The sequence below is a fragment of the Hemitrygon akajei genome, chromosome 28, assembly GCF_048418815.1.
Source record: "Hemitrygon akajei chromosome 28, sHemAka1.3, whole genome shotgun sequence".
Taxonomy (NCBI): Eukaryota; Metazoa; Chordata; class Chondrichthyes; order Myliobatiformes; family Dasyatidae; genus Hemitrygon; species Hemitrygon akajei.
In genome coordinates, this window is record NC_133151.1 from 2,371,948 (window position 1) to 2,397,013 (window position 25,066).

Genomic DNA, 25,066 nt, shown 5'->3' on the forward strand with positions numbered 1-25,066 from the left:
ATTATATAGGTAAATAGTTAAATAGGATGTACTTTATTACTTTATTGTCACCAGACAATTGATACTAAAGCGTACAATCATCAGAGCGATATTTGATTCTGCGCTTGGCGCTCCCTGGAGTACAAATCGATAGTAAATATAATAAAAATTTACATTATAAATCATAAATAGAAAATAGAAAAGGGGAAGTAAGGTAGTGCAAAAAAAAAGTACAAAAAATAGAAATAAATAAGTAGTGAGGTAGTGCTGATGGGTTCAATGTCCATTCAGAAACCAGACTGCAGAGGGGAAGATGCTGTTCCTGAATCGCTGAGTGTGTGTCTTCAGGATCCTGTACCTCCTCCCTGATGGCAGAGGGGAAGAAGCTGTTCCTGAATCGCTGAGTGTGTGTCTTCAGGCTCCTGTACCTCCTCCCTGATGGCAGAGGGGAAGATGCTGTTCCTGAATCGCTGAGTGTGTGTCTTCAGGCTCCTGTACCTCCTCCCTGATGGCAGAGGGGAAGATGCTGTTCCTGAATCGCTGAGTGTGTGTCTTCAGGCTCCTGTACCTCCTCCCTGATGGCGGAGGGGAAGAAGCTGTTCCTGAATCGCTGAGTGTGTGTCTTCAGGCTCCTGTACCTCCTCCCTGATGGCAGAGGGGAAGAAGCTGTTCCTGAATCGTTGAGTGTGTGTCTTCAGGCTCCCATACCTCCTTCCTGATGGCAGAGGGGAAGAAGCTGTTCCTGAATCGTTGAGTGTGTGTCTTCAGGCTCCTGTACCTCCTCCCTGATGGCGGAGGGGAAGAAGCTGTTCCTGAATCGCTGAGTGTGTGTCTTCAGGCTCCTGTACCTCTTCCCTGATGGTAGCAATGAGAAGAGGGCATGTCCTGGGTGATGGGGTCCTTAATGATGGATGTCACCTTTTTGAGGTGCCACTCCTTGAAGATGTCCTGGATACAACGGAGGCTGGTGCCCTTGATGGAGCTGACTGAGTTTACAGCTCTCCGCATCTTGCTTCGATCCTGTGCAGTAGTCCGCACCCCTCCCCCTTGCCAGATGCTGATGCAGCTAGTTTGACTGCTCTCCACAGTACTGTACATGTTTCAAAGTTAATCTTTCTTTAATCTTTTGTTGACGCTGGGACTCCAATCACCTTAATTACACTGAGACTCATTCCACATCTAGTGTAATTAGTGCGGCGAAGTGGGAGTTAGTTTTAGATTAGGTTAAGCTTATGATGGGTATTTTAATATATTTTATTTGGAGATCAGAATCAGAATCAGGTTTATTATCATCAGCATGTGACATGAAATTTGTTAACTTAGCAGCAGCAGTTCAATGCAATACATAATTTAACAGAGAGAGAAAAATAATAATAAATAAAATAAAACATAATAATAAATAAACAAGTAAATCAATTACATGTATTGAATAGATTTTAAAAATGTGCAAAAACAGACAAAAGTGAGGTAGTGTCCAAAGCTTCAAAGTCCATTGAGGAATCAGATGGCAGAGGGGAAGAAGCTGTTCCTGAATCACTGAGTGTGTGCCTTCAGGCTCCTGTACCTCCTCCCTGATGGCAGAGGGGAAGAAGCTGTTCCTGAATCATTGAGTGTGTGTCTTCAGGCTTCTGTATCTCCTACCTGATATTAACAGTGAGTAAAGGGCATGTCCTGGGTGCTGGGGGGTCCTTAATAATGGATGCTGCTTTTCTGAGACACCGCTCCTTAAAAATGTACTGGGTACTTTGTAGACTAGTGCCCAAAAATGGAGCTGACTAGATTTATAACCTTCTGCAGCTTCTTTCCTGTGCAGTAGCCCCTCCATACCAGACAGTGATGCAGCCTGTCAGAATGCTCTGTACGGTACAGCTATAGAAGTTCCTGAGTGTAATTGTTGACATACCATTTCTCTTCAAACTCCTAATAGAGTATAGCTGCTGTCTTGCCTTCTTTATGACTACATCGATATGTTGGGACCAGGTTAGATCCTCAGAGATCTTGACACCCAGGAACTTGAAGCTGCTCACTCTCCCAACTTCTGATTCCTCTATGATGATTGGTAAGAGTTCCTTCACCTTGCCTTTCCTGAAGTCCACAATCAGCTGTCAGTAAATTTGTAGATGGTATTTGAGCTATGCCTAGCCACAGTCATGTGTATACAGTGAGTAAAACAGTGGGCTAAGCACACATGTCTGAGGTGCGCCTGTATTGATCGTCAGTGAGGAGGATATGTTATCACCAATCCACACAGACTGTTGTCTTCTGGTTAGGAAGTCGAGGATCCAATTGCAGAGGGAGGTACAGAGGCCCAGGTTCTGTACTCGATCAGGATTGTGGGTATGATGGTATTAAATGCTGAGCTGTAGTTGAAGAACAGCATCCCGATCTAGGTGATTATGTTGTGTAGGTGGTCTAAAGCCATGTGGAGAGCCATTGAGATTGCGTCTGCTGTTGACCTATTGTGGCGATAGGCAAATTGCAGTGGGTCCAGGTCCTTGCTGAGGCAGTTCAGTCTAGTCATGAGCAACCTCTCAGAGCATTTCATCATTGTCGATGTGAGTGCTACCGGGCGATAGTCATTAAGGCAACCCACATTATTTTTCTTTGGCTCTGTATAATTGTTGCCTTTTTGAAGGAAGCAGGAACTTCCACCCGAGGCAGTGAGATGTCGATCTTTCAGCCCAATGAACCCAGTAACCTGTACGTCTTTGGAATGTGGGTGGAAACCGAAGCACACGGTCATGGAGAGAATGTACAAACTCCTTACAGGCAGTGCCCGGAATCGCAGGCCCTGTAATAGCACAATGCTAACCTCTATGCTACCATGCTGAGTAGGAGTTGAGAAGCTAGCCAGGAGGTTACTGGGGTGATTGAATGAGAAAACAGAAAAAGAGTGGATGTGTGCTTCAACATCAAATGGGGCAGAGGTGGAAAACGTAGCAGGATTTGAAACGGACAGTCTTGCTGACAGAGAGGATACCGGGCCAGAAGCTCAGCTCGGATAAGACATAGTGGTAAGAAACAGTCTGTGAGAGCAGATGGAGGGAGAGGAGAAATGACTGCGCTAACCAGAGTTTGGGCGAGAGCCAAGTTTAATGGTTCTAGTGTTTGACGGCAGGAAACTTTGGCCCATCTGGTTCTAGATGTTAAAAGAACAATCTTAACACATGAGCACTGGACGCTGCTATGGTGAGGTTAAGCTCTGTTGTTGACAGTGTCGATGTGAAATACAGTGTTTTGACATTACCCAGAGAAGTGTAGGTCAGAATTAAGAGAAGGACAAAGAAGGACCCTTGGCTGCTGAGGAGATTTCAGTAATGGTAGTGTGGAAAATATCAACAGGACATTGTCTTGTTATGACTGTCTTCGCCAACCCTACTGATACGGCAAACTTCATTTGTAATGACAGGGATAAAGTCGTGGGAAAGACGGGCAAGAGCGAGTTCAAAGGTCAAAGTAAATTTTATTATCAAAATATATAAATTTCGCCTGAGATTAATTTTCTTCAGGGCATTCTCAACAAATCTATAGTATAGTAATGATAACAGACTCAATGAAAGAGCTCCCAACTAGGGGGTTTAACCAGAGAAACTGTGCAAATGCAAATATAATTAAATAACAATAAATGCTGAGAACATGAGATGAAAAAGTGAGACCATTAGGAACGATTCAATGAAGGGGCAAGTGAATTTGAATGAAGTTATCCCCTTTTGTTCAAGAGCCTGGTGGTTGAGGGGTAGTAATTGTTCTTGAACCTGGTGGTGCGAGTCCTGAGGCTCTTGAAACTTCTTCCTGATGGCAGCAGCAAGGACAGAGCAAGGATTTTTGACAGGAAGTAGAGATTTAGAAATGGCACAATAGCTTTTAATGACAGTGCTCAGTTTGAGTTTTTGTATGGTGCGTATTTCAGGGGATGAGTTGAAGGTGAAGACAATAACATGAGATTTGAAAGAAGTGGAACAGCACTGAGGCAGGGAACAATTTACAAAATCAGCTCAAATGGGAACAGAAAATGAGAGTGGATGGTAAACTGTCATAATGAGGGCATTGGGAGTGGACCCAAATGCAAGACACAGACACTGAACTACCAGGAACAGGACTAGGCATGAGAAGGAAGCCAGGGAAGTGAGGAAGAAAGGACACAGGACATGTCACAGGCCCCAGACGATCAAGGATTCCGGGCCTGGGTTAGGACTTGACAAGGATAGCGGAACCAGGACATGGAACTGGGAACTAGGAGCCTGGGCTTGGTCTCCTAGCCGGAGACTGGACAAGGACCCAGAACTTGGGTCTCGACTCGGGCTCGGACTCCAGAACCAGGCAAGGACAAGACGTGGCTACAGGACGAGGAGAGGCACAAGACTGGACGTGAGACTCATGGACAGGACGAGGGAACCCCAGCACCGGGCTGGGCAAGGTACTCCTGGGCTGGGCGAGGCACATGACAAGAAGAGAACACAAAGCCGTGGCTTGGACAGGGCAAGGACCTAGGACATGACTAGGACTGGACGAGACCCCGAAGCTTTGACTTGGTCGAAGAAGAGACAGGAACGCAGAGCCTTGGTCGAGGGAGAGACAAGAACGCAGAGCCTTGATCAAGGAAGAACAGGAACACAGAACACAGAGCCTGGGTCGAGGGAGAGACAGGAACATGGAACACCGAGCTGGGACCCCTCCTTGGGTACAGGTCATAGGGCCAGGACTCATTATACAGAACACTGAAAATGACAAGACAGTTCCCAACACTAGGTAGCGGCAAAACAGCCAGACCTACCTAGCGAAGGCGTGGACACAGACAGACAGTTCCAAACAGGGCAAGGCTCCAGACACAGGCAAGGCAAGGCAAGGCGAGGCGAGGCGAGGCGAGGCGAGGCAAGACAGGGCGGGGCAAGGCTCCAGGCAGGAAGGTGAAGGGAAGGGATACAGACAGGGGGTTTCAACAGGAACAATCCAGCAGCCAGAGGCTGAATCCTGAAGCTATTTATGAGGCCAGCCCATACAAGAATCAGCTGCCTCAACAGAAACTGGGGAAACCCGGAAAACCTGGAATAAGGAACATGGACCGGACCGTGAACCGGAATGCGGATTTCACGGAACGGACCATGACATAAACAGTTTCATGGAAATTGTAATCAGCAGAGCAGATGTTTGTTTTTCAAGTAGATACCTCCAAGGTTGTCATGGCTCGGAGGCTTTGCGTGCCTCAGTGACCGAGAGAGCTATGTCAGCTGGAGTCGGGACTTTATGCTTTGACTCTTGGTGGGGCTGCCCATATCAAACAGGTCAGAGGGTGGAGGCCAGACCAAAGGTGGCCCACCAATCCTCCAGGTTCGGAGGCTCAGCTCAAGGCTAACAAGACTAACTGGTAAAACAAAACTGTTACATAGACAGCAATGAAGAATCCTTCTACACCTGGATGTGGCGGTATTCCTGAGTCTCCACCCAGGACTTGCTTTACCGACAGAAGTGAAAACTGAGCTACTGACACGATGATGGAAACCCTGAACACCGCCAGAGACGGAGGACCTTCATTGCAGCCCTAAACGCCAGCGGCATAATGGGGAGTAGAGTAGAGTAGGGATGCTTGAGCAAGGTGAAATAGGAGACAAGCTGCTTCTTATTTCCCATGGGATGGAGAAACCAAAATTTAGTTTGGTGAGCTAGGGCAATGGAGGGAGGGAATAGAAGCAACTGGAAGGTTCGTCTTGATGCTGGTGACCATGTAGAGTAACTAGGAACCTGATTGCAATTGTGGGCAATAAATGCACTGTCTATTTGTCAGGGGTCAAGTGTTCAGACCAGAAGGCCAGCATGGTAGCATAACGGTTTACAGTGCCAGTGACTGGAATTCAATCCCTGCTGCTGACTGTGAAGAGGTTGTACGCTCTCCCCATGACCGTGTGGGTTTTCCTCCCACAAAAGGCGTGCCAGTTAGTAGGTTAATGGGTCACGTGGGTGTAACTGGGTGGCATGGGCCCACTGGAACAGAAGGTCTTGTTACCTTGCTGTACAGGTAGCTCCAAACAAAAAAAAAAATTAAAATGGTCAGAGGCACTGACATAAGGGGCAAATTAAATCTTTAAAAAGCCTTTTTTTTTGGCATGGTTAGAAAAGGCCTTCTGAGCCAACAAAAAAGGCTTCCAGCTCACAGAGGGCACCAACTCCCATCTCCTCCGATTCCTGACGGCAAAAGGCAGGTGACTAGTACAGGAAACAACCAACATCCGGCCCTCCTGCAATCACTGAGCTAGAGCAGGGTTCCCTCTTGGTGCCCACAGCTCATGAGCTAAACACAAGTGAGACACAGGCCCCATAATGTCACATGGTGATGACTACGGGTTAGTAGCGGGTATTGGGTGTTTTTGGCGAGTCTTACTGTCTCAGGAAGCTACCACGAACTTAGAAGCATTGAATAGGTGACAAATATATCCTCACAAATGGGAAAGGAAAAGCATGCTACAACTTCTCCTTTTCCCCCACCTTGGCCCGCACACTGTTATTGAATACCTCATACTAACAAGGACATTTACATAACCCCCTCTGCTAAGTCCCTGGCCTGTATTTGTGGCTGGGGAACACGCTGGCATTAAAAGAATTATAAAGTGGAAAACAAGATGTACTAGCAAAAGCTACCAACATTATCTGGAACATGCACTGCCAGGTTGTTTGTCTACAGGCTACATAGCCGCAGTGTTATCTGGCTGACTCGGAGGGAGGTAAGTGAGAGCTAGGATCAAGTAAACCAAAAGGAAGATGAACACGTTTTAGAGAGACGTAGAGGGGTTCAGAGAGGTTTGGGCACAGATTAAATAGATCCGTTTGTACCTGAGACAGAGCCTTCAGGCTCTGAGTAAATCATCTGGAAGTTGTCTGTTTCACACAGATTCTCCTGACTGGCTTCTGGAATAGCTGAGTCACTGCTAGAGTTTGCACGGTCACCATCGTCTGATTGAACCTTAAATTAAATGCCGATCATGTTAATCCAGTGCAGCCAGACTTCCTGAACATTAACGAAAATCAATCCTAATTGCCAAAGCAAAATCACGTGACTATATATCAAAGTCAAAGCACATAAATGTTACCACCTATGTAACAGTTACTGGAAAACCAACCACAACCACTCAGAGACTAAGCATGAGGGTTGACACTGTATGACGTGCTTTCCACAGTACCAAAGTTCCAAAGTTCAAACGAGTATGTTCGATCCTTTACTGTGAGCAGTTTTGGGCTCCTTATTTAAGAAAGGATGTGCTGACATTGGAGAGGGTTCGGAGAAGATTCACTAGAATGATTCTGGGAATGAGAGGGTTAACATACGAGGAACTTTTGACCGCTCTTGGACTGTACTCCTTGGAGTTTAGAAGAATGAGGGGGGACCTCATAGAAACATTTTGAATGTTGAAAGGCATGGACAGTTGAAAGGATGTGGCAATGTTGTTTCCCATGGTGGGGGATTCTAGTACGAGAGGACATGACTTGAGGATTGCAGGGCGCTCATTCAGAACAGAGATGTGAAAAAAAATTTTTAGCCAGAGGGTGGTGAATCTATGAAATTTGTTGCCAAGGGCGGCAGTGGAGGCCAAGTCATTGGGTGTATTTAAGGCAGAGATTGATAGGTATCTGAGTAGCCAGGGCATCAAAGGTTATGGTGAGAAGGCGGGGGAATGGGACTAAAGGGGAGATTGGATCAGCTCATGATGAAATGGCGGAGCAGACTCGATGGGCCGAATGGCTGACTTCTGCTCCTTTGTCTTATGGTCTCATGGTCTTTATTAAGAAACCAGCAAAGATGAACAATCATGCAACGATAAAATCTAACAAAACTAAAACTAGCAATGTAACAAAATAAGAAGTCTAATAACTATATAATAGCGATCTGGCGGTTGCGATAGTGTTAGTGGGAACCAGAAAAGGTCCTCCCCGGCCAACTCCCTGGCTCTAAAAGACCAAACTGAACTTAGACAAAACGTGAATATATAACTATACTCATTCGCTTCTACGCCACAAACCCACATGACAAATTACCCATAATAAATGTGCAATACTTATCCTCTTCTGCTTGTCGAATGATTGCATTTCTTACATTAATGGCTAGAAGATCTATTTTGTTGAATTGGAAAGAAATTAATCCTCCTACTGTATTTCATTGGTTTTCTCAAACTATGTTATGTCTAAATTTAGAAAAAATTAGAAGTGTTGTATTTGATACTTCTATTAAATTTGAAAAGATATGGAGACCATTTATTCAATATTTTCATATGATGTAATGTGACCCTGTTCCAAGCCTATTTGTTTTTCCAGTTTTGATTTTACATATGTTGAGAGGATCGGAGTTGACGACACTGATGATTTTGTATTTTTGTTAGATATTATAAACAGCCCTTTTTTTTCATTATTTTTTCCCTTTTTTCTTTTTTTTCCTTATTAGTTATTAGATTGTTAGATTAGTTTTTCTTGCATAATTTTTTTTTCTTTTTCTCTTTTCTGTTTTTTTAAAATATATATTATGATATACCTAGGTTTGCTTTGTTTATATGTTACTTGTATCGTCCATGATTTGGGAAGACTCATTTATATTGTAACTATTGCTTATGTATTCTTTCATGTTCAGTTGAAATGTGTATGTTTGTAATCCCATTATCTATGTATTAATCTTATTATATTGATATTAATAATAATTATAAAAAGATTGAAAAAGAAATGTGCAATACAAAATACTGCACAATACACAGGCAGACAGAAAATAGGTACGTGGCTCCTACAATATATTGCCTTCAGATGCATTTTTTGCAGGCATTTTCAGGAAAATAAAGAAATTCAATGGAAGTTATTAACAACTTTACATAAATGCTGACTAACAAACAGCCAATGTGTAAATTGGGCAGTCCGGTAGTGTAGCGGTTAGCATGAACGCTTTACAGCACCAGCGACCTGGGTTCAATTCCTGCCGGTGTTTGTCAGTTCTCCCCGTGACTGTATGGGTTTCCTCGGGGTGTTTACTATTTCCTCTCACGTCCCAAAGATATGCAGGTTAGTAGATTAATTGGTCACATGGGTGTAATTCGATGGTACGGCCACATTGGCCAGAAGGGCCTGTTAACTGTGCTTATCTCTAAACAAAAAAGAAGAGAAAGCATGGTATGGATGGTGGGGGTACTTGATAATGGATGCTGCTTTCCTGTGGCAGCACTCCTCTTAAATGTGCTCAGCGGTGGGGAGAGCTTTGCTAGTGATGGACTGGGCAGCATCCATCACTTATACGTAATTAGTGTCCAATCACGTAGTTTCTGAGGGATATGAAATTAAGTAAAGATGAAGGAACTCAATGAACAGCAAACGTAATCTTGTAGGAAATTTGGTGGCTTTTTCAAGACTATGAATTACCCTTTCAGTTTGTTCACATAACAGATGTGATGTCATATCACATCAGACTAGTATAGTCAGATCATGAGGATTAGACCCCACAACCACCAGACTCTTGAACAAAAGGAGATAACTACACTGACTTGTCCATCCATTGAGATGTTCCCACAACCATTGATCTTACTTTAAGGACTCTTTATCTCATGACTCTGTGGTTAAGAAGGCATACCGTGCATTGGCCTTCATCAATCATGGGATTGAGTTTAAGAGCCGAGAGGTAATGTTGCAGCTATATAGAACCCTGGTCAGGCTCCATTTGGAGTACTGTGCTCAGTTCTGGTTGCCTCACTACAGAAAGGATGTGGAAACCATAGAAAGGGTGCAGAGGAGAGTCACAAGGATGTTGCCTGGATTGGGGAGCATGCATAATGAGAATAGGTTGAGAGATCAGAGGATGAGAGGCGACCTGATAGAGGTGTACAATATAATGAGAGCCATTGATCGTGTGGATAGTCAGAGGCTTTTTCCCAGGGCTGAAATGGCTAGCACGAGAGGGCACAGTTTTAAGGTGCTTGGAAGTAGGCACAGAGATGTCAGGGGTAAGTTTTTTAGGCAGAGAGTGGTGAGTGTGTGGAATGGGCTGTCGGCGGCAGTAGTGGAGGTGGAAATGATAGGGTCTTTTAAGAGACTCCTGGATGGATACATGGAGCTTAGAAAAATAGAGGGCTATGGGTATGCCTAGGTAGGTCTAAGGTAAGGACATGTTCGGCACAGCTTTGTGGGCTGAAGGGCCTGTACTGTGCTGTAGGCTTTCTATGTTTCTATTTATTGTAATTTATTCATTTTTACAGTTTGTTGTCTTCTGCAATCTGGTTAATCTTTCATTGATCCTTTATAGTTACTATTCTGTAGATTTGTTGAGTATGCCCACAGGAAAATGAGTCACAGGGTTGTATGAGGTGACATATGTGTACTTTGATAATGAAATTTACTTTGAACTTTGATTAGGAACTGTTAAAAATAACTAAGAAAGAAGCAAGCCAGCAAAACATAACTAACTTAGACCTTAAGACCGTAAAACATAGGAGCAGAATTAAGCCATTTGGCCCAATAAGCCTACTCCGCCATTCAATCATGGCTTATCCTTGTTTTCCCCTCCTTAGCCCCACTCCCTGGTCTTCTCCCCATAATCTTTGACGCTGTGCCCAATCAAAAACTTATCAAGCTCTGCCTTAAATACATCCAATAACTTGGCCTCCACAGCTGCCTGTGGTAATAAATTCCACCAATTCACCACTCTCTGGCTAAAGAAGTTTCTCCTCATCACTGTTTTAACTGGACTCCCCCTCTATTTTGAGGCTGTCCTAGACTCTTGTCCTAGACTCCCCCTCCATGGGAAACATCCTTTCCACATCTACCCTCTCTAGGCCTTTCAATATTCGAAAGGTTTCTATGAGATTCCCCCTCATCCTTCTAAATTCCAGTGAGAACAGACCCAGGGATAGCAAACATTCCTCGTATAATAACCCTTTCATTCTCGGAATCAAGTTGTAATTAATTCTCAACTTATTGAAGTGCATAAAAACAGTAAAATCTGGAAATAATCAACAGGTTAGACACCATCCGTGGTGAGAGGAAAACATGTTTATTATATCAGGCCAATGACATGCTTGACCCTTCAACAGAACTAACAAAAGGCGATCCCCGGCAATGTTAACTGTTTTTCTCTCTCTAAAGATGCTGCCTTACTGCTTCTGGCATCTTTTGTTTTTTGTTTCAAGTTTCCAGCAATTTGCTTTTGGATTCAGGAACATACTTGCTTTATGTTGCAGCCTCGGCTTGAGAGAAATCGATTCTGTATCACGTTTTGTAACAGACTCTGGAGTGATGTCTTCATTTCCTGTGTGTGCGAGACCTAGGCAAAATAAAACCACAGCATATTGTAAAGTCGAACTATATCTATAGTCATTTAAGCTTGTTGGAGAAATATGGTTGAAATATGGCATACTTTATTTACCCTGCAATATCTTGCTGTACTAACAGCGTACTTAATTTCAACTGCAGCGCTATAGAAAAACCACTGGAAGCAGATAGTCAAAACAAGAAATAGGAGCAGCAGTAATCCACACAACACTTTGAGGCTCCACCATTTAGAAGAATCACGGGTGATTTTTTTTTCAACTGAATGTTTCCATATAACCATATAACAATTACAGCACGGAAACAGGCCAACTCGGCCCTTCTAGTCCGTGCCAAACACTTACTCTCACCTAGTCCCACCAACCTGCACTCAGCCCATAACCCTCCATTCCTTTCCTGTCCATATCCCTATCCAATTTTACTTTAAATGACAATACCGAACCTGCCTCTACCACTTCTACTGGAAGCTCGTTCCACACAGCTACCACTCTCTGAGTAAAGAAATTCCCCCTCGTGCTACCCTTAAACTTTTGCCCCCTGACTCTCAACTCATGTCCTCTTGTTTGAATCTCCCCTACTCTCAATGGAAAAAGCCTATCCACGTCAACTCTATCTATCCCCCTCATAATTTTAAATACCAACCCTTGATTATAATTGCAATTAATCTTAGTTTGAAAAGTGCTTAACTACAAAAATTCCAAATCATCCAAAGAGGAGAATTTTAAAGATTCACTCCCCTGTTGAAGAAATGTATCCAGCCCTCTGTCCTCTGGTTTTAAATTACCAGCCTTCCAGCACCCACCGCGTTCAAAGTTAAACTTTATTATCAGAGTATGTATACATCACCACATACAACCCTGAGATTCAGTTTTTCTGAGGGCATACTCACAGATCAATAGAATAGTAGCTATAACAGGATCAAAGAAAGATCAACCAGAGTGCAGAAGACAACAAACTGTGTAAATGCAAATATCAATAAATAGCAATAAATAATGAGAACATGAAATGATGAGATAAAGAATCCTTAAAGTGAGGTCTTTGGCTGTGGGAACACCTTCTTCAGGGTCATCAGTAAGTCAATCAAGAACAGAAATTCAGAACCAGACTCAGGTTTACTATCACTGACATATGTCGTGAAATCTGTTGTTTGCTGCAGCAATACATAAAATACAAAAAGTATATATTTTTAAAAATTTGTGTAAAAAAAAGCAAAAGTAGTGAGGTAGTGTTTGCGGGTTCATTGTCCCATTCAGAAATCCGACAGTGGAGGGGGAAGAAGCTGTTCCTAAAATGGCGAGTGTTTGTCTTCAGGCTCCTGTGCCTCCTCTCTGATGAGAAGAGGGTGTGTCCTGGGTGATGGGGATCCCTAATGATGGATATTGCCTGTATAAGGCATCAGCTTTTGAAGTTGTCCTTGATGGTGGAGAAAATAGTGCCCATGATGGAACTGGCTGAGGTTACGCCCTCTGTAGCTTTTTCTGATCCTGTGCAGTGGCCCCTCCAAACCAGATGGCATTGCAACCAGAGAGTGGTGAACTGAATCTGTGGAATTCTCTGTCCAATGAAGCAGTGGAGGCTACCTCAGTAAATATATTTAAGACAAGGCTGGATAGATTTTTGCATAGTAGGGGAATTCAGGGTTATGGGGAAAAGGCAGGTAGGTGGAGATGAGTCCATGGCCAGATTAGCTATGATCTTATTGAATGGCGGAACAGGCTCGACAGGCCAGATGGCCGACTCCTGCTCCAATTCCTTATGTTCTTATGTTAACATTAGATTAGATTATGAGGACACTCAGTCCTTGTTTATTGTCATTTAGAAATGCATATGCATTAAGAAATGATACAATGTTCCTCCGGAGTGATATCACAAAATAAAAAAAAGGACAAACCAAGATTCACACCGACAAAACCACATCATTATAGCATATAGTTGCAGCAGTGCAAAACAACACCGTAATTCGATAAACACAGACCATGGACGCGGTTTTAAAAAAAGTCTCAAAGTCCCGATCGACTCCAATAGTCCGATCATCAGGCAGCAGACTTCCAGGGGCTGACAATTAATGCCTCGGAAGTACCCGACGACAGCAGTCTCTGAGTCCGTCCGAAAACTTCGAGCCTCCTTATCTAGACTGAAGGACCTAGTTTTATAACAAGCAGCAGTACAGACCCTTTGGCCAACAATGTTGTGCCAACCTTTTAACCTACTCCTTCCCACCCCCATAATCCTCCATGTTCCTTTCATCTGTGTGTCTATCTAAAAGTCTCTTAACGTATCTGCCTCTACTAACACCCCTGACAGCAGGTATTTCTCAATACCTCTTTGATGGTACAATACTTGCTGTACAACAGATCTGAGCTAAGTCTCAAGGAATTCAGCATCCTCACGGTGTCCGTCCACTCATCACAAAGAAACGGGTTCCAGGTGCTGCCACTGCAGAGAGCCAAAGAGACCTCAAGCTGAAGCCCAAAGGAAAATCAGAGAGCGGACCTATTCTCATCTGGTGAATGATGCTGCAGCTACTGTAGGAAGATTTGTAGCTCTTATATTGGGTTCTCTCACAACAGCTTCCTGGTAGGGCTGATGGACTGAACTCGTTCTGTCAGCCTTCACCTGTCAATAGACTGGCTGCCCTAGGGAGTAATAGCGATGTCCTCTCTATTTAAGATAGAGTAGTTTATTTCAGTCTTTGTACCACTTTCAGAATCTGTTTGCTAAATTGAATGTTCCAGCCACACTGAAGGGTCCCAGTACATACCTGCAAGAGCTGAAGGGACCTGGTTCTAAAGCCATGATTGGTGCTGCATGATACGATACTCTGAATGGCATCATAGATGATATGGGTAGCAGTCTGCACTCTTCTCTGATTCTAAGGAGAGAAAATCTCAATAATGTCTGAGAGCACGGCAATTGGAGAATATCAGTCAAAACAGTAAAACCAAATACAGGACACTCCAGCACTTTGCTATGGACTACTCTAAAATCCTAATGGCTTGGCAGCTGGCTTATCCAGAAGCCTAGTTTCTGTTAGGGCACATTCTGGATGGTTATATAGCAAATATTAACTTCAACAACCATTCTTTAGACCTGAATGTGGACTGTAGATTACATTTATAATACAGCCCTGGACAATAGTTTCATGGAGCTGAGGACACCAGTTAATTGAAAAATACAATTCTAATTAACACTCATTTTGGATGTCTGGAGTGTGGCTGCAAAGAAGGAGGTGTGTGAAAACTATATGTAATTCAAAGGAAGCATTGTAGGTACATTGTAACTATAGAATTGTCCTGCTCACACGAGGAAGTCTGCAGATGCTGGAAATTCAAGCAACACACACAACATGCTGGGGGAACGCAGCACGCCAGGCAGCATCTATAGGAAGAAGCACTGTCAATGTTTCGGGCCGAGACCCTTCATCAGGACTCACTGAAAGGAAAGATAGTAAGAGATTTGAAAGTAAGAGGTGGAGGGGGAAATGCAAAATGATAGGAGAAGACCGGAGAGGGTGGGGTGAAGCTGAGAGCTGGAAAGGTGATTGGCAAAAGGGATACAGAGCTGGAGAAGGGAAAGGATCATGGGACGGGAGGCCTCGGGAGAAAGGAAGGGGGAGGGGAGCACCAGAGGGAGATGGAGAACAGGCAGAGTGATGGGCAGAGGAAAAAAGGTGGGGGAGGGGTGAAAATAAATAAATCAGGGATGGGGTAAGAAGGGGAGGAGGGGCATTAACGGAAGTTAGAGAAGTCAATGTTCATGCCATCAGGTTGGAGGCTACCCAGACAGTATATAAGGTGTTGTTCCTCCAACCTGAGTGTGGCTTCATCCCTCCCCCTCCTACTTTCATATCTCTTACTATCTTTTCTTTCAGCTAATCCTGACGAAGGGTCTCGGCCCGAAACGTCGACAGTGCTTCTTCCTATAGATGCTGCCTGGCCTGCCGCGTTCCACCAGCATTTTGAATTGTACTGCTGTTACCTTTGATCTTTAGCATTAAAAAAAAAGTCATGTAATATTGGCTCAAACAGGCCTCTTCCTCCGAAAGTGTCTCATTTTGTAAAATAAAACACTTCTGCATATGTTAGCTTCAATGCCTCTCTGGTGACTTTGTTCATATTACAACAGTTTCCATGCTAACTCTCGGGGCAGTGGTTCCCACATTTCCTCTCAATTTACCAGACCCAGTTCCTCCACTCTCTTTAAACTTAGTGAGTTCACTGAAATATTTCTAAGAGAACTGTAAGTAATTATCACAGTACGTAAAAGCATTAATTGAAAATCTCTTGGGATATTAATAAGAATAACATCAAATAGTGTGAAATATCTGTCATTTAAAGTCCCAACATGCCAGAATACTGCAGAGCATTACGAATTAGGTGGTGCTTAATAGTTTCCTCAAGATTGGAATGGTAGATTTTAGCTCAGTGCAAAACAGCAGTTCATTTTGACATTGGTACAACTATAACTATATAGCCATATAACAACTACAGCACAGAAACAGGCCATCTCGCCCCCTTCTAGTCCGTGCCGAACGCTTGCTCTCACCTAGTCCCACCAAACTGCACTCAGCCCATAACCCTCCATTCCTTTCCTGTCCATATACCTATCCAATTTGTTTTTAAATGACAAAATCGAACCTGCCTCTACCACTTCTACTAGAAGCTCGTTCCACACAGTTACCACTCTCTGAGTAAAGAAGTTCTCCCTCGTGTTACCCCTAAACTTTTGCCCCTTAACTCTCAACTCATGTCCTCTTGTTTGAATCTCCCCACTCTCAATGGAAAAAGCCTATCCACGTTAACTCTATCTATTCCCCTTATAATTTTAAATACCTCTATCAAGTCCCCCCTCAACCTTCTACGCTCCAAAGAATAAAGACCTAACTTGTTCAACCTACTGTAGCTACGTTGCATTAAAGCTGAGTTTGCAATTCTCTTTAAATTGTTCAAGCAGCGGTTAACAGAACACATCTTGATATTGCACAGAAGGTTTGATAATCATTAGATTTGGTAAACTCCCAATGTGAAATATTAAAGGAGGGGTTAATGGTTAGCGTAATCGTTTTACAGTATCAGCGATTGGGGTTCAATTCCCTCCACTGCCTGTAAAGAGTATCTACGTTCTCCCTGAGAACTCATGGGTCCCCTCTGTATACTCCAGTTCCCTCCCATTATTTCAAAGGTGTACATGTTAGGGTTGCTGAATCGGGGGTGTGCTATGTTGCCGCTGGAGGCATGGCGACAATTACGAGCTGCCCCCAGAACATCCTCAGACTGTCCTGTTGATGCAAAGCGACACGCTGCACTGTACGTTTCAACGTTTTGATGTACGTGTGACAAATAAAGCTAATTTAATAACACTAACTTCTGGTTTGATTTGGCAGTCGAATCATATTTGTACTAACAAGGTAATTTGCTAGAAGGTGCAAAATAAAAAGTTATATCTTGTTTTCTATGTTGTTTTTAACTATCTGGTCAAGCCACTATTAGGATGTCAAGCATACATGTTATTTTCTCTTATATAGTTTACAAATACCTTCCTTAGCTGTACGTATTCATCCAGGACTTTACGAAGTACAGGTTGAATGCATTCCCTTACAACCTCTTTATTACAGTTAAGAATCTGATCCAAATGTTCAACAACAATTTGTTGTCCTCCTATTCATGAAAGAATTAGAGTCATTATTGTGAACACGAGAAAATCTGGAAATCCAAAGCGACACACGCATAATACTGGAGGAACTCAGCTGGTCAGGCAGCATCAATGGAGATGAACAAACAGTTGACATTTCAGGCCGAGTCCCTTCATCTGTCCTGATGAAGGCTCTGGGCCCGAAATATCAACTGTTATTTCATCTCCATCGATGCTGCCTGAACAGCTGAGTTCTTCCAGATTTTGTGTGTGTTGCCTTACAGTCATTATTGAATGGTTAAAACTGGCATTCTTATGGCAATAACAATTCATTAAAACAAATAGGGTGACAACCAGGTAACTCCATGCAGAGTTTCGCTGTCAGTACCTTGCTCTTTATTTCGCATTCTTTCATAAACAATTAAAACAGCAAAAAGAACGGCTGCTCCTAGAAGAAGTCGTCAAAATATAAGACTACCTTATCTAACAGTCATAATCAAACTATAAAACCATTTCCAAAAGGTCTCTGAGATGAAAGTTTAAACACCTTCTCACCCCAAAATTAGGTCCCACTCAGCTCTGATCTTCATAAACAATATATGTATATTTTTTCCATAATGATTGAAGAAGGCCATTCAATCCATCAAGACTATGCCAGCTCTCAAAACAGTCCCTTATCCCCCACTTATTACAGAGAAACCTTTTCAGTCTGTTATGCCTGTCATCTCCCAATTTCTTTCCACCTCCCTACATTAGGGACAATTTCTAGGAGCTAGTTAACCTTCTAACCAGCACATCTTTGGTAAAGACACCCAGCCAGTTAGAATCACAATACATAAACACAAGTGAGTCTGCAGATGCCAGAAATCCAAAGCAACACACACAAAATGCTGGAGGAACTCAGAGCAGGTCAGGCAGCATCTATGGAAGTGAATAAACAGTCGACGTTTCGGGCCAAGACCCTTCTTGGAAATGAATAAACAGTCAACGTTTAGAGCCAAGACCCTTCTTCAGAACTGGGGAAGGCTCTTGGCCTGAAAGGTCCACTGTTTATTCAATTTCCATAGACCTGACTGGCTGAGTCCCTCCGGCATTTTGTGTGTTGCATAGAATCACCATAGTTTCTTGGTGTTACCGGGGGCAGATAAAAACAAGGAAGGAATCTGACAAATGTGGCAATAATTAATGTTGAATCCAAAAGAAGCTCAAAGAATAAGCTTTGTAAAAATACCAATTATATCCAACAGCTCCAAGTGAAAGTCGTCCCAGTACTTAATGAAGAGAAAAAGAAGGACCGTCTGCTCCTGGGTTCCACCACGTTCCGACCAGCCATCTTCCAGTGTTGATTGAACAGTGAAACTGATATCTGGGCAGGCTAATCCTACAGCATAATACATATACATAAAGAGCAAATGGCTTCTAAAATGTGCTTAGATCAATAAGTCAACAATTTCTTTCAGATAATAATTTTTAAGACAGATATCTGTGTCTTATGGGTTAAAATGTGTTTATTTCAACACTAGGAGTATTACGGATACGAAAGATTAACTCAGGACGTGGAATTAAGACGATGCCAATACAGAGACCTGGATGCCAGAGAGACAAGACTGGCTGCTCAATGTTTCTAGGTTTTCTTGTTTTAGATGTGAGAGAGAGGGAGGTAAAATAGGTGGAGGGGTTGCAGAACTGATAAGGGAGAATGTCAGAGTGCTCAGCCACTTCACTGCAAGTACACATTCCCACCTTTATCCTTGAGTGAACATGGAAATCTGACAAGGATCTTTGTGTCCTCAATAGCAGTAGGTGAGGTCCTGGTGTACTAGAAAGTGGCAAATGTTGTGCCTTTATTCAAAAAGGGGAAATCCAGGCAAGTCGACCAGTGAGGCTCACTTCAGTGCTAGGGAAGCTATTGGAGAAGATAGTGAGGGATGGGAATTATGTACTTTTGGAAAGGCAAAGCTTGCATAGGAATGGAGGAACATGGATGATACGGAGGAGGATATTTAGTATAAATTGACATCAAGATAGGCAAAATATCTTGGGCTAGACGGCCCTTCCAGTGCTGTGCTGTGCTATGCTCTCAAGGGATCTAAAGGATTCCAGCACTTCAATGAAATGACCATTATTTATGCCTGGTCCAGTGGTCAGTTGCATAATTTTGTCCAGGATGGATCACACTTTCCGAAATCTGACCCCTCACACTCACATCACATTCTGTGCATGCACCAGCACACTGATTCATAGTAGCTGTACGTGCTAACTGATAGTTTTCCCTTTCAGGGTACTGGCAGTAGCTGTAGTTTCCGAAGTGGGATTGGATATTTTCAGGATAATTAGTCAGTAAGTGGCAAGTTTATCCAATGGGCTGCCTTCCACCTGCAAAACATAGCCTGTATAGAGGTATGGAGTTCATGGACAGAGTGAACTTATATAAATGGAGGTTTAAAAATTGCACGGTTGACATCATGATGAAATAAGAATGACGTGAACTGTGTACAGATCTGAATAAGTAAAATTGTTGAAATGACATCAGTGAAATGTTATGTAACCATATAACAATTACAGCACGGAAACAGGCCATCACACACGCATGCACGCACGCACGCACACACACACACACACACACACTTCTTATTGTAATTTGTATTTTTAAATATATTTTACGACATATACCTGCGATATAAAGCCTCTGGACACAAGTCATGCCTACTTGGTCCCGAGATAACATTGTAATCACTCTTTATTGTTGCTGTTTTTTTCTGCAGGGAGAGGGTGGGGATTCTGGGGTCTGCGAGTTTTATTTCTTTTACTCTTTCACATGTATTTCAAGTCAAGTCACTTTTTAGTTGTCACTTCGACAATAACTGCTGGTACAGTACATAGTAAAAACGAGACAATGTTTTTCAGGACCATGGTGCTACATGAACAATACAAAAACTACACTGAACTACGTAAACCACCACAGTCCTACCCAGGACTGCATAAAGTGCACAAAACAGTGCAGGCATTACAATAAATAATAAACAGGACAAATATCAGAGTTGTATTGCACATGCATTGGTGGCATCCGTCGGTCTCGAGAGCTCATGGATCTGTGCCTGGAGTTTCCAGGGTGCAGGCCTGGGTAGGGGTTGTATGGGAGACCGGCAGTTGCCCAAGCTGCAGGCCTTCCCCTCTCCACGCCACCGATGTTGCCCAAGGGAAGGGCACTAGGACCCAAGCAGCTTGGCACCGGTGACGTCGCAGAGCAATGTGTGGTTAAGTGCCTTGCTCAAGGACACAAACACGCTGCCTCGGCTGAGGCTCGAACCAGTGACCTTCAGATTACTAGTCTGATGCCTTGCCCACTAGGCCACACGCCAACACAGCACATGCATACCTTGACAATAAAATGAACCTTGAACCTTGTTTTGACTCCACACTATGCTATTCACCTGCTCTCAGACCACTCCTCTATCCCACAGCCACCCATGGCTATAGTGTCATACTTTTTACAGCATTGGGGATATTCTAAATTACTGCAAAAATAAGGACTCAGGGCTGAGGTCAATATGTTATGGAGCTTTCAATATCTGGTTTTTCTCATTTGCAATGTGGGATTTTGGCAAAAGTCTCTCTTTAAGCTTTCAACATTTTAGAACAGTTTCTACCCCTCTGCCACTAGATCCCTGAATGGACAATGAACCAACTCATAAACACCACCTCACATTTTCTGGTTCTATTTTTGCACTTTTTTAAAAATATACAGTACTGTGCAAAAGTCTTAGGCACGTATACAAAGCCTAAGACTTTTGCATAGCACTGTACTTGCCCAACATGGAGCGAGAGCAAATTTGCTGATTATTTGATTATAAGTGTTCAGGGAATTCTGACTAGATTGCATCGTCGGTAATTTTTGTTATCAACTTAAAATTGGATTGCTTAAATGCAGAGCAAAGGCCTATTCATAGGACAGAAGTATTTTTGTTAGTAATAGTAATTACAGTTAAAAAAGGGGTATTTTTCACTCAAATGTCTCCAGTCATGATAAAAGTAAAGCTGGGGTATTTAAGTAAAGCAAAAATAATCACAAATCCAATATTACAGCTAAGAGGCTTGACTAGACTATCTTATCACTGGGTAGAAGTTAACAGAAGTAATTTGATGAATGATGATTATTTTTGTTAAATGCCTCTTTGCAAAAGATTAGCAGAATAAGAGGCTCTTGGGCACAGGGATGAAAGCGAAATGGAAGGCTATGTGGGAGGGAACATTAGATTGATGTTGGAGTAGGTTAAAGGTAGGCACAGTACTGTGGGCCAAAAGGCCTGTACTGCCCTGTTTGGCTCATTTTTAGCTTCAGGGACTTCTTTTTTAAGAAATCCCGAGTAGGTGGTCTCTACAAATCCAGTAGGTTCCAAATTGCATTCCTAAACTGCATAGTCAGCTTATTTAAGCCCAATGGGTTGTAACGAATTGGGCTCCTGAGGGAAAAGAAGAAATAATCACCCAGGTCTCTGGTCTGTTGAAAGAGAACATGTGCGGACCAGCTGTGTATATCATCATTATTTAGGGGATGTGATGGCTCAACAGTTGAATAAAATACATTGTCAGCTTCTAATATTAATATTTGGCCCATTTGGCCACAAATGGGATTACACCAAAGGAACAACACCACACAGAGAAAAAGGGTTATAATGAGCATGCAGGGCCAGGGTTGGTGCAGCAAGTGCCACCCACTCCCCACCACCGAATATGTTTAATATGTAGTTAATGTTCCTCTCCAAAAGGAGCTGAATTTAAAATTCTGCATGCATTCGTGGAATAACCGCTGGAAACAAAAGGTGCTGGTAACAAAAAAATGGCGTGAAAATCTAACAACTAGAGAATGCTATCCTGATCACTGACGACAACTATTGGTTTGGCTTGGTAGAAATAGAAGACTGAGGTTTCATCAAGTAGCTTTGCTACAGTTATAACTAGTATTTATGCTCGTCATTTGATGGAATACGTACAGTCCATAAGCAGAATAGCTATCACCTTTTGATAAACAAATGAGTTTTTAAAAAAAGAAACAAAACTTTCCTTCCACTATATTTTGGTCTGTGTTTAGAGTCAGATGTTGTTCATAATGCTTCCAGTCTGCCAGGTGGGATGGATCCATAAAGAATGAGAAGGGATTTTTACCATCCTTGAATGATACAGGCAGGTCAGCTGGTCCGTATATAAATATATGTACCAAGTCAAGGAGTGCTGTTCTGTTTAAGCAAGTGTCTGCATTGTACATGCTTCCCCCTTTCCCATTGACCTGCAGAAACATTATGAGATTAACAGTACGGAATTATCAAAAGAACTATAGTTTTCCATTCACTATGTTGCCATTCCAAGTGATTGTCAGATTATCTCAAAAACACAAAAAATTAAGAAAGCTAGTAAGAGACAAGTAAGCCATTTGTCTCTTCAAGCTCTGACATTCATTAAGATGGTGGTTGATCTTGTGCCTCAAGTTCTGCCTGATCCTGAAAAACAATGATTCCTTTATAAGGCCCAGCTTTGGTAAAAAGAATTCCTATGACTGGAATATTCACAACATTTACAGAAAGTGACAGACCTTTACTAGGTCCACCATATGGTCCAATCGCTAACTCACAAGGGTGGTATTCACCTCTCACTTTTGTTTACAGTGCACACAGGCTGAAGTGGGGAGTGGGCATTACACAGTCAAAATAAGCTGCCGGAAGTCGTGAACTCCATCAGCTCCATCATGGGCACTAGCCTCCCCAGCATCCAGGGCACCTTCAAGGAGCAATGCCTCAGAAAGGCATTACCCATAATTAAGGACTCCCATCATCCATGCTCTCTTCTCTTCTGTAGGAGGTACAGAAGCCTGAAGGCACACACTCAGCGATTCAGGAACAGCTTCTTCCCCTCTGCCATCAGGGAGGAGGTACAGGAGCCTGAAGGCACACACTCAACGATTCAGGAACAGCTTCTTCCCCTCTGCCATCAGGGAGGAGGTACAGAAGCCTGAAGGCACACACTCAGCGATTCAGGAACAGCTTCTTCCCCTCCGCCATCAGGGAGGAGGTACAGGAGCCTGAAGGTACACACTCAGTGATTCAGGAACAGCTTCTTCCCCTCTGCCATCAGGGAGGAGGTACAGGAGCCTGAAGGCACACACTCAACGATTCAGGAACAGCTTCTTCCCCTCTGCCATCAGGGAGGGGGTACAGGAGCCTGAAGGCACACACTCAACGATTCAGGAACAGCTTCTTCCCCTCTGCCGTCCGATTTCTAAATGGACATTGAACCCATCAACACTACCTCACTACTTTCTTTTCTCTTATTGCACTACTTATTTAATAGAACCTTTTTAATATACAGTATATACTTCTTGCCGTAATTTACAGTTTTTATAATGCATAACAATAAATTTCACAATACATATTCCAGTGATATTAAACCTGATTCTGATTTGGAAGGCAAAATACAGGGTTAATAACAGGATTCTTAGCAGTGTGGAGGGATCTTGGGGTCCACATCCATAGATCCCTCAAAGTGGCAGCACAAGTTGATAGGGTGATTAAGAAGGAACATTGTGTGTTAGCCTTCAATAGTTGGGGACTGAGTTCAAGAGCCATAATTTTGCACCATTATTAAACTCTAATTAGAGTGTTGTGTTCTATTCTGGTTACTTATTATAGGAAAGATGCTGTTGGAAACCACTTTTTCTTAATAATACTTTTTATAAGATTTGCACTTTTTAACAAATTCATGTATTTTTCACACTCACTGGCAGAAAGCAGTGTAGCAGCTAAACTCAAACACGAGGAAATCTGCAGATGCTGGAAATTCAAACAACACACACAAAATGCTGGTGGAACGCAGCAGGCCAGGCAGCATCTATAGGAAGAAGCACTATCGACGTTTCGGGCCGAGACCCTTCGTCAGGACTGTGCTTCTTCCTATAGATGCTGCGTTCCACCAGCATTTTGTGTGTGTAGCAGCTAAACTAACAGTTTATCACCTTTTCTCATTTTCCAGAGTTACCCGCGTGATGTAATTGTGTTAATTATGTAGCCTATTAAATAATTTATTCCTATCTAAGGAATTTTCTTTATCATATCTAAATAAGAGCTAGATTTTTCAGAAGCACCATCTTTTATTTTTCTTTATTCCTTTGACTTGCAACCCTTAGCATTAATTCCCCTCTTGGCATCGTTTCTCAGCTCTTTAATTAGTTTGCTTAGTATTTGTATGTTTGTTTGTACTCTAAAATAAACTGAAATCTTGGAATTATGACTGCTTGCTATTTTGGACTTCCGCAAGAACCCTAAGGATCAGAAATTTAACAAAGATATGACAATGTAGCTTTAGATAATGTGCAGAGGAGATTTACCAGGACGCTGCCTGGATTAGAGAGCATGCCGTATGAGGATAGGATGAATGAGCTCGGGAGCAAAGGAGAATGAGAGGTAATTTGAAAGGGATGTACAAGATGATAAGAGACGGAGATCGAGTGGACAGCCAGGGTATAACTTTAAGGTGTTGGGAGGAAAGTATAGGGGAATGTTAGAGGCAGTTTTCTTCTTTTTTGTTTTTTTTTATTACATTTTTAAGAGAATTACATAGAATGAATGGAATATTAGAATAGTAAAAAAATTAATATTGACCCTCCCCCTCCCCTTAACCCCTATCTAAAATGTTACATACCCGTGACACGTGACAGTGGTGTACTTGTCACGTGACAGGTGTTGAAGCTATACTGGACTTGAGGTAATGGTCTTGTGATGGTGGAGTGACGTCATTTTCCAGCCAGTAGTGGTCATGTGACAGGTTTTTTTTACAGGGTATAAAAGGAGGACCCCTCCCTGTGAGGAGGGGCAGTTCATGGCTGGATTTGCCATGTTGACTTCATGCCACTGCATGATTTAATATTATGACGCAGTGTGGTTGAAAGGTGGAGTTTTATTTAATGCCGAAAGTTTAAAAGGTCATTGCCAGCAGTTTCTTTATAATACTGCTAGTTGAGAATTAGTGGAGAGTGAAGATCGGAGTTCGGGAGTTAAAAGATCGAGGAAAGTCAATTTCGACGGTGAAACAGGTTCAACCTTGGATCCTCATTCGGAAGGAATTCGTTGACTGTGCTCGTGTTAATCCCTGTGAATAGCAGAAAGGATTGAGTACAGTTTTG

General features: G+C 42.8%; 1 protein-coding gene across 1 annotated transcript in view; it reads right to left on the reverse strand.

Annotated features, from left to right (window-relative positions):
• The window catches only part of top6bl (TOP6B like initiator of meiotic double strand breaks), a 28,411-nt gene extending 8,814 nt beyond the window's left edge, over positions 1-19,597 (reverse strand). Inside the window, exons 1-5 of the mRNA XM_073031152.1 lie at positions 19,567-19,597; positions 16,798-16,919; positions 14,024-14,134; positions 11,159-11,257; positions 6,805-6,934 (exon numbers count right to left, since the gene is read on the reverse strand). Coding sequence (XP_072887253.1) covers positions 6,805-6,934; positions 11,159-11,257; positions 14,024-14,134; positions 16,798-16,919; positions 19,567-19,597 — 493 coding nt within the window. The remainder of the gene's footprint in view (positions 1-6,804; positions 6,935-11,158; positions 11,258-14,023; positions 14,135-16,797; positions 16,920-19,566) is intronic.
• Positions 19,598-25,066: the final 5,469 nt, after the last annotated feature.